The sequence below is a fragment of the Dipodomys spectabilis genome, unplaced genomic scaffold (genome assembly GCF_019054845.1).
Source record: "Dipodomys spectabilis isolate Male_0828 unplaced genomic scaffold, ASM1905484v1 ptg000635l, whole genome shotgun sequence".
Classification (NCBI taxonomy): Eukaryota; Metazoa; Chordata; class Mammalia; order Rodentia; family Heteromyidae; genus Dipodomys; species Dipodomys spectabilis.
In genome coordinates, this window is record NW_024871312.1 from 450,097 (window position 1) to 464,903 (window position 14,807).

The window sequence follows — 14,807 nt, forward strand, 5'->3', positions numbered from 1 at the left end:
GGAGAGGAATGGATAACCGTTGTAGTACCTTACCTGGCATCTTTATTTCAAGACAGTCTAACATTTTAGACCCTCTTCTGCACTGTTGAAAGTTTCCAGAATGAAGCCTGGCAACAGTATTGTCCTGTCTTCAGTGTTATGGTTTTATTCCTGTGCCTTACATGTTGTTAACTCTGACTTACCCACTCTAGTCAAGACAAATTGAAATAATTCAAACCATCAGACCCTAACACGAGTTCTGTGTAGACCAGCCTAAATACATTTCTCCAGCTGCTATGCCTATCTTGTTATTGGATTAAAGTTAATAGAAACAATTCCCATAAAAAAGGAAACCTATTACTTTTAAATATGTGCTAATTTAGACATTGTCTGAAATGAAGGTTATCTTTATTCTATCTACATAGGAAAGTTCTGCCGCTCAAGGAGGATGATAACTAAAACCCAAGCCTAATTCTGTTCTGTCTACCTAAAGAAACACCTACTTACATATAAACATTCTGTGCTACTTAGAAAGTATTTTTATCTTTACCTAAAAGCTGAGGCTCAAAGAGCCTCCAGCTACCCTTTGAGTGCCACTCTTGGTCTTATTCTCTTTACCCTACACATGTGGCATTCACAAGTGCTTTTTTCTTTCTTTTTGCAGACATTCACCAGTTAGGTTGAATTACTGATAGCAGTATATATTTAAAGTTTTAAAGTAATCACGGCCACATGGGCGAGTGGATGGAAGAGAGGTGAGTCTAGGATAAAAGCCAACAAAGGCCACAAGACTCCAGGAGACTCCTAGAGTCGCCTAGAGGCCTGGAGAGGAGTCTAGGCAACTAGAGTCTTCTCTAACCACACCAGCCGTCCACCCTGGCTGATCACACCACGCCAGCCGTCCACCCCGGCTGATCTGCACACCATGCCAGCCGTCCACCCCGGCTGATCACACCACGCCAGCCGTCCACCCCGGCTGATCACACCACGCCAGCCGTCCACCCCGGCTGATCACACCACGCCAGCCGTCCACCCCGGCTGATCTGCACACCACGCCAGCCGTCCACCCCGGCTGATCACACCACACCAGCCGTCCACCCCGGCTGATCACACCACGCCAGCCGTCCACCCCGGCTGATCACACCACGCCAGCCGTCCACCCCGGCTGATCACACCACGCCAGCCGTCCACCCCGGCTGATCACACCACGCCAGCCGTCCACCCCGGCTGATCACACCACGCCAGCCGTCCACCCCGGCTGATCACACCACGCCAGCCGTCCACCCCGGCTGATCACACCACGCCAGCCGTCCACCCCGGCTGATCTGCACACCACGCCAGCCGTCCACCCCGGCTGATCACACCACACCAGCCGTCCACCCCGGCTGATCACACCACGCCAGCCGTCCACCCCGGCTGATCACACCACGCCAGCCGTCCACCCCGGCTGATCACACCACGCCAGCCGTCCACCCCGGCTGATCACACCACGCCAGCCGTCCACCCCGGCTGATCACACCACGCCAGCCGTCCACCCCGGCTGATCACACCACGCCAGCCGTCCACCCCGGCTGATCACACCACGCCAGCCGTCCACCCCGGCTGATCTGCACACCACGCCAGCCGTCCACCCCGGCTGATCACACCACACCAGCCGTCCACCCCGGCTGATCACACCACGCCAGCCGTCCACCCCGGCTGATCACACCACGCCAGCCGTCCACCCCGGCTGATCACACCACGCCAGGCGTCCACCCCGGCTGATCACACCACGCCAGCTGTCCACCCCGGCTGATCACACCACGCCAGGCGTCCACCCCGGCTGATCACACCACGCCAGCCGTCCACCCCGGCTGATCACACCACGCCAGGCCTGCATCAGAGGCATGGGTACGGCCTCCTTGCCCCCCCCCTGCCCCCTGCCCTCCTCAGCACTGAGCTGCAGGCTGAGCGTCGCCCTGAGCCTGACCTGACCCCCCTGTCTTGACGTGCCCCTGTAAGGCGTGCTCCGTGTCTGGTCTCTTCCGGGATCGTGAGGGAGTCTGGAAGACAACAAGCCCTCAGAAGTGCCTTGTCTCTCCTGTGCTAGGCTCCTGCTAGCTGCTGGACAGCTGGCCCCCCGTCGAGATCACTTTGGATTCCACACAACTTCGTTTCCAGAGGCTGTAATTAATGCTCTTTGAGGAGACAGGGTGCTGGGTCATGGGGGTGTGAAACCTTCCGGAGGGGGGGGAAGGGGGGGAGATGGCCCCCCGCACAACCTCCCCGTGCCCCTCCTCTCTTCTCCCTTCACAGCAGAAGCATTTCTTCTTTTAGCCAACAAGGATCATTATTTTTCTCTCAACTTCCCAATGGACTCCAACATTTTCTACTAATCTGATTCTGCCTTTAAATGAATACCTCCCCGGAATTTCCAAAAGGTTCTTGTTAAAAAACACTTTACTGTATTTACAAAATCAGGCACTGAAAAATGTCCACCATGCCACCGCTCTTTTGTTGCAAGTTATTGCAGGAGAGAGAGACCCAGAGTAAAGAACAAGGTAAAATGCAGTGCTTAGTCTGCTTCAGTTAGCCTTTGGACACTGGCAGGCCTGAGTAAGGAGTCAGTGCTTCTCAACAGAGGCATTTTACCAGCCTGCCGCTGATACTTCCACGCACTAAACCATCAGATTCCCAAAGTGCCCCATGGACAAGTAGGAGTGGCAATCAGATGGAGAAATGAGAGGATCAAAGCAAACCTGGCACTGCCCCCTTGTCCACCAGGAGTCCAAGGGAAAACTGCTTGGTGCATTCTGGCTGCTTTGAGAACGTGGTGCAAATCAGAAGCGAGAGCAGAAGCAGGAGCCACATCCTCCAGAGCATTTGGGAGCACATCTCCTGGCTGAGCCACTTCCCTTCCGGGCTGGACTTGGCTCCTGGGCTGATACAGCTGGCCCTACCCTCCACTCTCCCAACATGTCTTCCACTCCCTCCACTGTCTTTGGAGAAGAGCCCTGCGTGGCTCAGGACCGAACACAGATTATCAAGCACAGCCCTCTTTGTAGGCTGTTCACACATTCATCTAGAGTCTCAAAGCACAGTGCAAATGTTGACTTGTCCCGAGACACACAGGAAGGCAGGTAGGTGACACACTACTAGCAGCCCCTGTTTCATGGAGCCATGACCTGTCTTGCTCAAGGCCTGGCAGTGGATAACTGCATGTCCTGGGGATGCGCAGCTAGTCATTACCTGCATAATGCTGCTGCTGAAACACCACAAATATCAGCCCTCTCATTGATAACCCTTGCTTGCTTCTTCCTTTCTTCCTTTGGAGTCTAAGGTGTTTTTTTTTATAGCCTTATAGTTACCACAAATTGCCCGAACCAGCAACAATCTTCAGTTGCCCTTTTCTTTCTATCACACAGAAGATAAGTCAGTACATATGTGCTTGGCATAGATGACCGTTTGCCTAGGGAAATAAATGTGGAGAGATCGGTATATGGAGTTCAGAATGGACAGAGTGTATGCCCGTGTCATCCTCAGGGAGAGGGTTCTGGGCCATCCCCAGCCAACAGCAGGTGGGCGGAGGCCCCGAGACCTCCAGGAGTGGGAGTCGACCCATGGATGACCCTGACCCTGACCCTAACCCGCCCCGGGCGCTGGGAACCCCCCCCCCAGAGCCCCAGGGCACCCGGGGTTGACGCTGGGCTGGACGGATGGACGCACGGACCGACAGACAGACAGTAGTGGACTCCGCGTGGTGCTCCGTCTGTGTCTGTGCTGGCCCAGGGAGGGCCGCAGCGGTCCCGGGACAGCGCGGCGGGGAGCGCGGCCGGCCCGGGGCGGGGGGTCGGGGGGCCCGGGGCGGGGGGCCCGGGGCGGGGGGCCCGGGGCGGGGGGTCGGGGAGTCCGGGTCGGGGGGTCGGGGGGCCCGGGGCGGGGGGCCCGGGGCGGGGGGTCGGGGAGTCCGGGGCGGGGGTCCGGGGAGGGGGTCGGGGTCCGGGGCGGGGGATCCGGGTCAGGGGGTCCGGGTCGGGGGGTCCGGGGCGGGGGGTCGGAGGGCCCGGGGCGGGGGGCCCGGGGCGGGGGGTCTGGGAGTCCGGGTCGGGGGGTCCGGGGAGGGGGTCGGGATCCGGGTCGGGGGGTCGGGGTCCGGGTCGGGGGGCGGGGTCCGGGTCGGGGGGTCCGGGTCCGGGTCAGGGGGTCCGGGTCCGGGGCGGGGGGTCAGGATCCGGGTCGGGGGGTCGGTGTCCGGGTCGGGGGGTCGGTGTCCGGGGCGGGGACGGGGGGCCCGGCCCGCCCGGCCGCCTACGGGTGGACACCCAGGGAACCGCTGCAAAAGCTGCAGCCTGTCAGCCCCGGGGGCGGGGCCGCTTCCTTGGAAGATTTGCATACGGTCCTCCTCCCCCTATTGGCGGAGCGGCGTCGGTGTAGTCCCGCCTCCCCACTAAGGCCCCGCCTCCACCCTCGGGTCCCCCTGCGGAGAGGAGCTTAAGTTGCCCAGAGATTCGAGGCGGTCTCGGCCCTGCGATTGGCGGGCGCGGCTGCCGGCCGGGCTGTGGAAGCTTATTGGCTGCGGGCTGGCTCTCGGGGGCGTGGCCGCGCGGCGGCGCTGCGTCCGGGCCTGGCGGAGGCGCGCGGCGGAGGCGGGAGGAGCCTCGGGCCGTGAGGAGCCGCCGCCGTCTCCGCCGCGGCTCGGGCGGCCGCTCGCGCTCCGCGCTCCGCGGGGACGCGGGGCTCCGTCCGTCCGGCGGCGGTGACGGCGCGGGCCGGCCGACATGAACCGAGGCGGCGGCAGCCCGTGTGCCGCCAGCTACCTGCGCTGTGCCCACTGCCGGAAGGTGCTGCGGGGGCTGCGGGGGCGAGCGGGCCGGGCTGCGGGGGCTGCGGGGGCTGCGGGGGCGAGCGGGGGGCGAGCGGGGGGCGAGCGGGCCGGGCTGCGGGGGCGAGCGGGCCGGGCTGCGGGGCTGCGGGGGCAAGCGGGCCGGGCTGCGGGGCTGCGGGGGTGAGCGGGCCGGGCTGCGGGGGCTGCGGGGCTGCGGGGGCGAGCGGGGGGCGAGCGGGGGGCGAGCGGGCCGGGCTGCGGGGCTGCGGGGGCTGCGGGGCTGCGGGGGCGAGCGGGCCGGGCTGCGGGGCTGCGGGGGCAAGCGGGCCGGGCTGCGGGGCTGCGGGCCGGGCTGCGGGGCTGCGGGGGCTGCGGGGCTGCGGGGGCTGCGGGGCTGCGGGGGCTGCGGGGCTGCGGGGCTGAGGGGGCGAGCGGGCCGGGCTGCGGGGGCGAGCGGGCCGGGCTGCGGGGCTGCGGGGGCGAGCGGGCCGGGCTGCGGGACTGCAGGGGCGAGCGGGCCGGGCTGCGGGGCTGCGGGACTGCAGGGGCGAGCGGGCCGGGCTGCGGGGGCTGTGGGGCTGCGGGGGCGAGCGGGCCGGGCTGCGGGGCTGCAGGGGCTGCGGGGCTGCGGGGGCGAGCGGGCCGGGCTGCGGGGCTGCGGGGCTGCGGGGCTGCGGGGGGCGAGCGGGCCGGGCTGCGGGGCTGCGGGGCTGCGGGGGCGAGCGGGCCGGGCTGCGGGGCTGCAGGGGCGAGCGGGCCGGGCTGCGGGGCTGCGGGGGGCGAGCGGGCCGGGCTGCGGGGCTGCGGGGGCTGTGGGGCTGCGGGGGCTGTGGGGCTGCGGGGCTGCGGGGCTGCGGGGGGCGAGCGGGCCGGGCTGCGGGGCTGCGGGGGCGAGCGGGGGGGCGAGCGGACCGGGCTGCGGGGGCGAGCGGGCCGGGCTGCGGGGGCGAGCGGGCCGGGCTGCGGGGCTGCGGGGGCGAGCGGGCCGGGCTGCGGAGGCGAACGGGCCGGGCTGCGGGGCTGCGGGGGCGAGCGGGCCGGGCTGCGGGGCTGCGGGGCTGCGGGGGGCGAGCGGGCCGGGCTGCGGGGCTGCGGGGCTGAGCGGGCCGGGCTGCGGGGCTGTGGGGCTGCGGGGGCTGTGGGGCTGCGGGGGCTGTGGGGCTGCGGGGGCGAGCGGGCCGGGCTGCGGGGCTGCGGGGCTGCGGGGGCGAGCGGGCCGGGCTGCGGGGGCGAGCGGGCCGGGCTGCGGGGCTGCGGGGGCGAGCGGGCCGGGCTGCGGGGCTGCGGGGCTGCGGGGGGCGAGCGTGCGGGGCTGCGGGGCTGCGGGGCTGCGGGGCTGCGGGCCGGGCTGCAGAGCGCCCGCCAGGGTTGTTTTCGAGAGTTCCCTGTGGTCAGCCTGCTGAGTTTTCCTGAGAGTTGGGAAAGCAGACACAATGCCTGTGTCTCTTTCTGTGCGGGTTTCTTGAAATGGCTTTATTGGGTGAGCACGTTGATGGCAGTTATTTTTCCGTGAATAATGGGGTCACAGGTCCCAGGAACACCACCGGGGTCCCAGGAACACCACCGGGGTCCCAGGAACACCACCGGGGTCACAGGAACACCACTGGGTCACGGGAACAACACCGGGTCACAGGAACACTGGGGTCATGTGAACACCTGGGTCACTGGAACATTGGGGTCACAGGAACTCTGGGATCACGTGAACACCGGGGTCCCAGGAACACGGGTCACGTGGACACCAGGGTCACATACCGCCGGCATCGCCCAGCTCCTGGCCTGCGGCCTGTGAGCTGTGACGAGCCCACACAGCCGCTGCAGGCCGCATGCGCACCACCTCGCTCAGCTTAAAGTCAAAAGTTACGTCTTAGAGCGAAAAAATACTTGAAACGCTTGGTCCCTTCAGCCCACGCAAGAGGATGCAAGTCACGCTCTCTCCCTGCGTGAGGAAAACTGCTTTTACTGATTGGATGCGTTTTTAAATGACTCCGGCACTTGGGCAGATGTGTTTCTACCTTCCTCTGAGGTTGTAAGAAGGTATTTCTGTTGACGTAGAGTTCTTCCCTAGGAGAAAGTATTGCAGAGGGGAAATTCACAGTTTCATTTCCCCCTCCCCCCCCCAGTAGTCCAGCTTTACTAACTACAAGGTGTTCCGTTTTGACTCATGTAGTAGCATGAAATGTGTCCATGGAGCTGGGATAGTTCGCGCCAGTTGTGACACGACTTGGCAGATCTGTAGACTTGTAAGAATGCCATTCTTACCTGCTCTCGAAAGAAATCAGTGTCTAGAAACTTTAACTCGACTTTCTAGAAATAGCACATAAGGGTGTATTTGTAATAAAAGACGTTTTTTGTGTTTGATAGAATATATGTGAAATTCATGTATAAGTAACTATCAAAATATGGTTCTTTGAGTTTTTTCTTATGTATTCCACTTGATAAAGTATACGGAAAGAAATGAGACGTAGCACTTTGATAGTGTAGTTCATAATGGAAGAATGAAAGTCATGTGCATTTAGTATGAATTCCTGTGTGTTTCCTGGTGAAGAGAGAAGGGGTCTTTGTGAGCAGTTTCATTTGTGGTAGTATGTTGTTGAATTTTGAGGAAACTTCAAAAGGAACTGAATTCCCCTTTAAATGAAATAATTTGATTTAATGCAGTACCTAAATTTTGAGTTATGTATTCTGTGACTATCACACCTTTTCTTAGAAATGTCTTCACAATTCTGGTTCAGTATCTTACAAAGTAAGAAAAAACATTTTTTTTTGTGAAAATACCGTATAGAGGGGTTACAATTACATGGGCAAGGTAGTACATTTCTTATCAAGCATTGTTGCCTCCTCCTTTGCTTCCCCTTCCCATCTAGAAAATTCTTAAGGTATTAAATACACCTAATTTGTAAGTTTCAGGGAAAGTAGTAAAGAGGTAAACCACATAGAGGAACTATTGAATAAACAAGACTCATCAAATTTATTAATTCTTACTAAATCTAACTTGCTCCGCTGTTGATTAATGAAGTTATTCATTAAAAAAAAAAGTACTCAGCTGGGCACTGGCTTCTCATACCACGCCTGTAATCCTCGATACTCACGAGGCTGAGATTTGGGGATGGGGTTCAAAGCCAACCTTGGCAGGAAGTCCATGAAAAAAAACCCCACTCTTTGTAACATGAGTGGCTGGTGGAGCGTAACACATTTTACCTGAAGGAAGTCCTGTGACAGACAGTCGGTCTGACCTCGATTTTAGCAAGGAAGCCCAGAGCGTCAGTCCCTACCGGCAGACGGGACACCAGGATGAAATTGGTGAGCGCGTCTGAGCAGGTAGAGCTGGCAGCATGGAAAAGGCACAGTTGGCTAGTCCCAGAGATGCACTTCTGGCGGTGGTCGCACTTTTTCACACGCCTTTGTGATCAACGTATTTTGACTCCTCACGGAAGGTTCTGGCACAGATACTGTCAAAATACGGGGCCCTCCTTTGCAGTCAGAATGGTCTGATATTAGCAACTTTATTTGTTTCAAGCAGTGGCTTATACTACTGGCTAGTCCTTGGACCCGTTCATCTTTTCTTGTGAGTGTTGTCACTGGCAGTGTGGTGCTTGATTTTTGTCTGATGACTCAACAGAGATCAGGTAGTGAAATGATGGTGGGAAGGACTTCATGCCACCTTAGCAAAGCTGACTGTGATAAACCACAAACCACACATCACAAACCCTTGGGGTCCCCAGCGATTTCTGAGTGTGAAGGGATTCAAAGACCAAAACCCTTGAGAGCTACTCAGGGTAGAGTACCATGCCTTCTGTGCTGCGGAGGAAAGGACAAGAGAGAGCAGGTAACATGGAGAGAAAATGTGGGTGATGCTCTCTCCACAGCCTCCACCCCGTGGGGAGCTCACCTGCCGGGGCCGCTGGGCCAGCGGTGCCCCCGTGGACACCCCGGGGCCCCCCGGAGCCAGAGAGCAGCCGTCTCGGGTTTAGAAAAGGGTGTAGGCCGCAAAACATTTGCTCTGGAGGACTGTCCTCCCTAGTTTTGTGCAACGCTGAAGAAAGGCCAGATCCAGGGATTATGTCCCCTGCGCTCTGATTCACTGATGAACTGAGAGAAGGGCAGGCAGGACAAGGGAGAATAAGACCCAAGCGTCCTGTTAGGACAGAGTAGCCAAGTAGGACGGCTGCGAGCCAGACTTGCTCACTATGTCCTTCAGGGAAAGGGGGTCAGGGCTGTGGGGTGAGCATGTACTCGGTCCTCAGCCCCTGGGGTCGGGGCTGTGTGAGGAAGTACTCGGTCCTCAGCACCTGGGGTCGGGCTGTGTGTGTGAGGATGTGCTTGGTCCTCAGCACCTGGGGTCGGGCTGTGTGTGTGAGGATGTACTGGGTCCTCAGCACCTAGGGTTGGGCTGTGTATGTGAGGATGTACTCGGTCCTCAGCACCTGGGGTCGGGCTGTGTGGGTGAGCATGTACTGGGTCCTCAGCACCTGGGGTCGGGGCTGTGTGTGTGAGCATGTACTCGGTCCTCAGCACCTGGGGTCGGGGCTGTGTGGGTGAGGATGTACTGGGTCCTCAGCACCTGGGGTCGGGACTGTGTGTGTGAGGATGTACTCGGTCCTCAGCCCCTGGGGTTGGGCTGTGTGAGGAAGTACTCGGGCCTCAGCACCTGGGGTGGGGGCTGTGTGGGTGAGGATGTACTCGGTCCTCAGCACCTGGGGTGGGGGCTGTGTGTGTGAGGATGTACTGGGTCCTCAGCACCTGGGGTCGGGCTGTGTGGGTGAGGATGTACTCGGTCCTCAGCACCTGGGGTGGGGGCTGTGTGTGTGAGGATGTACTGGGTCCTCAGCACCTGGGGTCGGGCTGTGTGTGTAAGGATGTACTCAGTCCCCAGCATCTGGGGTTGGGGCTGTGTGTGTGAGGATGTACTCGGTCCTCAGCCCCTGGGGTCAGGGCTGTGTGTATGAGGATGTACTGGGTCCTCAGCACCTGGGGTCGGGGCTGTGTGAGAATGTACTCGGTCCTCAGCACCTGGGGTGGGGGCTGTGTGGGTGAGGATGTACTCGGTCCTCAGCACCTGGGGTCGGGCTGTGTGTGTGAGGATGTACTCGGTCCTCAGCACCTGGGGTGGGGGCTGTGTGGGTGAGGATGTACTCGGTCCTCAGCACCCGGGGTGGGGGCTGTGTGGGTGAGGATGTACTCGGTCCTCAGCACCTGGGGTCGGGCTGTGTGTGTGAGGATGTACTCGGTCCTCAGCACCTGGGGTGGGGGCTATGTGTATGAGGATGTACTCGGTCCTCAGCACCTGCGGTTGGGCTGTTTGTGTGAGGATGTACTCGGTCCTCAGCACCTGGGGTCGGGGCTGTGTGTGTGAGGATGTACTCGGTCCTCAGCCCCTGGGGTCGGGGCTGTGTGGGTCAGGATGTACTGGGTCCTCAGCACCTGGGGTCGGGGCCATGTGGGTGAGGATATACTGGGTCCTCAGCCCCTGGGGTCGGGGCTGTGTGGGTGAGGATGTACTCGGTCCTCAGCACCTGGGGTCGGGGCTGTGTGAGGATGTACTCGGTCCTCAGCACCTGGAGCCTGCCTTACCTCCCTGGAGAGGACTCACTTGCTGCACGGATTGGAGCTGGTGAGGCTCTACAGTAACTTGTGGTGGAAGTGGGGATAGAGAAGGAGCACACATTGGCTCCGCACCCTGACGACCGGGTGCACATTTGTCAGCTCTCTGCACCGTTCCTCTAGGGCCATTCATAAGTGTGTTGTAGATTATTTTAATTTACTTTATTATGTAATTAATTTAATTTTAATTATTTTAGATTACTTCAGACTCCCGTGTAGTCTGAAACTAGCATATAGAGCCCTCTTCTTCTCTCCCACTGTCTCCTGGACCGCGCAGTGCACTGAGCACCCTGATGCACGACTCACAAGTCACACGCAGCTTTGCCCCTCAGAGATGGTTAATGCACAGTTCCCCATTAGCAGAACAGGACTTGGACAGTGTGTCCATACTGGACATGACACAGAGCTAACACATGAATGCTTCTGTTCTTCCAGGATATATCTGATGTCTGTTCTCTACAGCCAGATTTTCTTATCATTGTAAGAAACACTTTTTGGGCAGGCACCGGTGGCTCACACCTGTCATCTTAGCTACTCAGGAGGCTGAGATCTGAGGATGGTGGTTCAAAGCCAGCATGGGCTGGAAAGTCTGTGAGACTCGTATCTCCAATAAACCACCAGAAAACTGGAAATGGAGCTGTGGCTCAAAGTGGTAGAGCCCTATCCCTTAGAAAAGAGAAAAGGGACAGCACCCAGGCCTAGAGTTCAAGCCTCACGACTGACCACAAAGGGAAAAAAAGAATACATTGAGGAGTTGGGTGCCAGTGGCTCACGTCTGTCATCCTAGCTACTCAGGCTGATATCTGAGGGTCTCGATTCAAAGCCAGCCTGGGCAGGAAAGTCCATGAAACATCTGCAATTTAAAAAACCACCAGAAAAACCAGAAGTAGTGCTGTGGCTCAAGTGGTAGAATGCTAACCTTGAGCTGAAGAGCTGAGGGACAGTGCTCAGGCCCAGAGTTCAAGCCCTATGACCAAAAAAAAAGAACATACCAAGGATGTGGAGTCAAGTGGCAGAGCATTAACAAAAGCTGAGCAAATGCACAAGACCCTGAGTTCAAGCCCTGTAGTGGCACGTGCGTGTGCACACACACACACACACACAGAATTAGCATACACAAATAAGTCTGACCAAGTAATACATATGGCTACTTTAGGGCTATTTCTTGTACCGGAGACTTCCTAGCGGTATTAAAACTACATGTTTTACTTTTACTTGTCTCTCTACTAATTAATAACTACTTATAATAGAAGACTATGTTATTTTGGGGTATCTGTATCCCAAAACTTCATCTTCCCAATTATAGATATATGCTTAACATTCATCTAATTAATGTTTTGCAGGTCTTGAGGTTTGAACTAAGGGCCTGGGTGCTGTCCCTGAGCCTCTTTGTGCTCAAGCCTAGTGCTTTACCACTTGAGCCACAGCACCATTTCTGCTATTTCTGAGTGGTTTATTGGAGATAGATTCTCATGTACTTTTCTGCCTAGGCTGGCTTTGAACCTTGATCCTCAGATCTCCACCTCCTGAGTGGCTAGGATTATGGGCATGAGCCACAAGCACCTAGCATGCTGAATATTTAGAAAGATCAGTATACCTCAGGGATAAGCTGGATTCTGTGAAGAATCATGGTTATCTGAGTCTGAAGTTACTCTGAAGTTTCAAAATACATTTATTTGGTCGTGGGGCTTGAACTCAGGGTCTGGGCTCTGTCTCTGGTCATTTTACTCAAGGCTAGTGCTCTACCACTGGAGCCACAGCTCCATTTCAAGTTTTCTTGTGGTTAATTGGAGATCAGAGTCTCAGGGGAACTTTTTTGCCCAGGCTGGCTTTCAACTGCAACCCTCAGATCTCAGCCCCCTAAGTAGCTAGGATTACAGGTGTGAGCCACCAGTGCCCAGCCCCAGATATGTTTTATAATAACAATGGCAACCTCCACTGAATGCTACCTTGAGATATATTTTATGATAAAAATGTGTGTGGTGTGCGCTCTGCCTGTGCTCACTGCATTCAGGTGTCGTTGTAAGGATGCAAGTCACAACCCATGTTTTATGAGTGAAGGATCCGGTTCAGAGGGCTTCTGCAGCTGGGCTGCCCAAAGTCATCTTTCAGGAAGTAGCAGACCTGGGATTTGAAACCACTTTGAACTCCAGAGCCACACGTATCCACATAAGCCGGGGATGGCTTCCCAGGGGGCATGGTGTCGGCCTTGGTGAGTGGTGTGAGGAGAAGGCAAGTCTTTCAGTCGAAAATAACATCCTCTGAGAAGTTAAATTGAAAAACGTAAAAACAAAGTCAATTATTCAGAATACTTGCTATGGAATGAGTTTAAGGATTGTACAGTGAATACTGAGTCAGTAAGTGACTATAATCTGGTACCATTTTCCTGGGTTTCATATTTGTAAGAGAATCAGCACGTGATGTTTTACACCATGGAAATCTCATGGTACATAGAGCGATGACACAGTTCAGAGTGTGAGGTTCGAGTCCGGTTTAGTCCGTTTCTTTTGAAAGGAGGGCTTGACAATCATGCAGTTTCATAATGCATGATTCAAATAAGATTACTAGGGGAACTTGGGGCCGCCTTATTACGATTACCTGTGGAAAAATTTAATGCACACAACCTATAAATTGATATGGGTAGTGTTTCTTACTCTTATTTTTTTTAAATAATCACTGGCCTAATACACCTGATTTTAAGAAACAAATTCTCTTAATATATAAGCAAGCATTAATGGAAAATGTTTTGGTTAGTTTGGGGCTTGTAAAGGTTAAGAACATTCATGACATTGACCTTTTGTTTTTTTTGGTTGGTTGTGGGGTTTGAACTCAGGGCCTGGGCACTGTCCCTAGCTCTTTATGCTCTACCACTTTGAGCCTTAGGGCCATGGTTTTTGAGTGGCTAATTGGAGATAAGAGCCTTACAAAGAACTTTTCTGCCAGAGCTGGCTTTGAACCACAATCCTCAGATCTCAGCCTCTTGAGTAGCTAGAATTACAGGAGTGAGCCACCAGTACCTAGATGACATTTTTTTTAATCTTCTTTTAGAAGTTATTTACTAACACCTATATGGTTTTATTTTACTTCATTTACTACTATTTGTTTATTAGCGATATTGCAAAGAACATACAAGTCATAGTGGAAAATGGAAAGAATTGCTAATGAGTGCCTCAGTGATAACTTTAACTTCAGATATCTGTCAAATGGAAGAAACGTATCAGCACTCTTTAACGTGATTTCATTTCAAATGCTGGGCCCCACCTAGAAGTGTCCTTCATCACAGTGTATACCTAGGAAAAACTACCGCATAGGATTAATACTGTTTTCAGTTGTGAGAGAAAGTATTTCTCAGCATGAGAGAAACTTGTGATTGAGCAGTGGCTGGGAAAGTAATTTACAAGGTTTCATTGAGAACAGACATTTACAGGGTTTGGCTGAGTCTGAGCCAGAGTGTGATTATTGTAACTATAAAATTGGGCAGTAAGCGTTCTTTTAAGGTTTTCATATTCGAGGGAGTTGGTTCCCAAAATGAGCCAGAGGCAGACTGTGGGCAGAGAAGAGACAGGCCCTTGTTTAGATACAGTAAATTCGGGAGCTTGTAGCTTACAGGTTCTGTAGCTCTAGCCCTGTGTCTCATCTGCTCTACCATTCTCCGCAAATATGCTGACTGTTGTCTGTTCAGCCGGATTTTGTTCGTACAAACTGACAGCCTTGAGAGAAAACGTTCATTTGAGAGAATGAGTATTTTATGACCTCTAAGAAAGGTGTTAAGAAAGCTACTGGGTTGGATGGCTCCTGGGGAAGTGGAACAAGGGCAGGGTTGCACAAGAAGGAGCTCTGAGTGGTGTGAGGAGGATCGGGAGAGTCTGCTCTGCAATCAGAAGAGTGCTTACGTGAAAAGAGAGAGGAGACGCCGGGTCGGGGAGTAGAGTCACCATGGAGTTGAGCTGAAGTTTCTGTTCTACAAGATGAAAAAGCATTAAAAGATCCATTACACAGTGCTCAGAGTCAGTACTGTATTAGAAACTTAATTGTTAAGAGAGAAGAAGTGAGTTGGGGTGCTGGTGGCTCACGCCTGTCATCCTAGCTACTCAGGAGGCTGAGACCTGAGGATCGCATTTCAAAGCCAGCCCGGGCAGGAAAGTCTGTGAGACTCTTACCTCCAATAAACCACTAGAAAACCAGAAGTAGTGCTGTGGCTCAAGTGACAGAGCAAAGCCTTGAGCTGAAGAGCTGAGGGACAGCGCCCAGGCCCAGAGTTCAAGCCCCACAACCAACAAAAATAAAAATAAAGAGAAGAAGTGGAAGAGACAGACAGACAGGATAGTCCTTGGTACTTTCCTGTAAAGTGAGAAATTAAGACATGGAATCATGGAGTCGGCTGATGATTTTGTTCCCCCTTTTCCTTCCTCTCCCCATGCTC

General features: G+C 55.7%; 1 protein-coding gene across 1 annotated transcript in view; it reads left to right on the forward strand.

Moving 5' to 3' along the window:
- Positions 1 to 4,707: 4,707 nt before the first annotated feature.
- Sesn3 (sestrin 3) overlaps positions 4,708 to 14,807 on the forward strand; it is a 34,328-nt gene continuing 24,228 nt past the window's right edge. Inside the window, exon 1 of the mRNA XM_042671507.1 lies at positions 4,708 to 4,799. Within this exon, the coding sequence (XP_042527441.1) occupies positions 4,737 to 4,799 (63 nt within the window). The 5' untranslated portion in view covers positions 4,708 to 4,736. The remainder of the gene's footprint in view (positions 4,800 to 14,807) is intronic.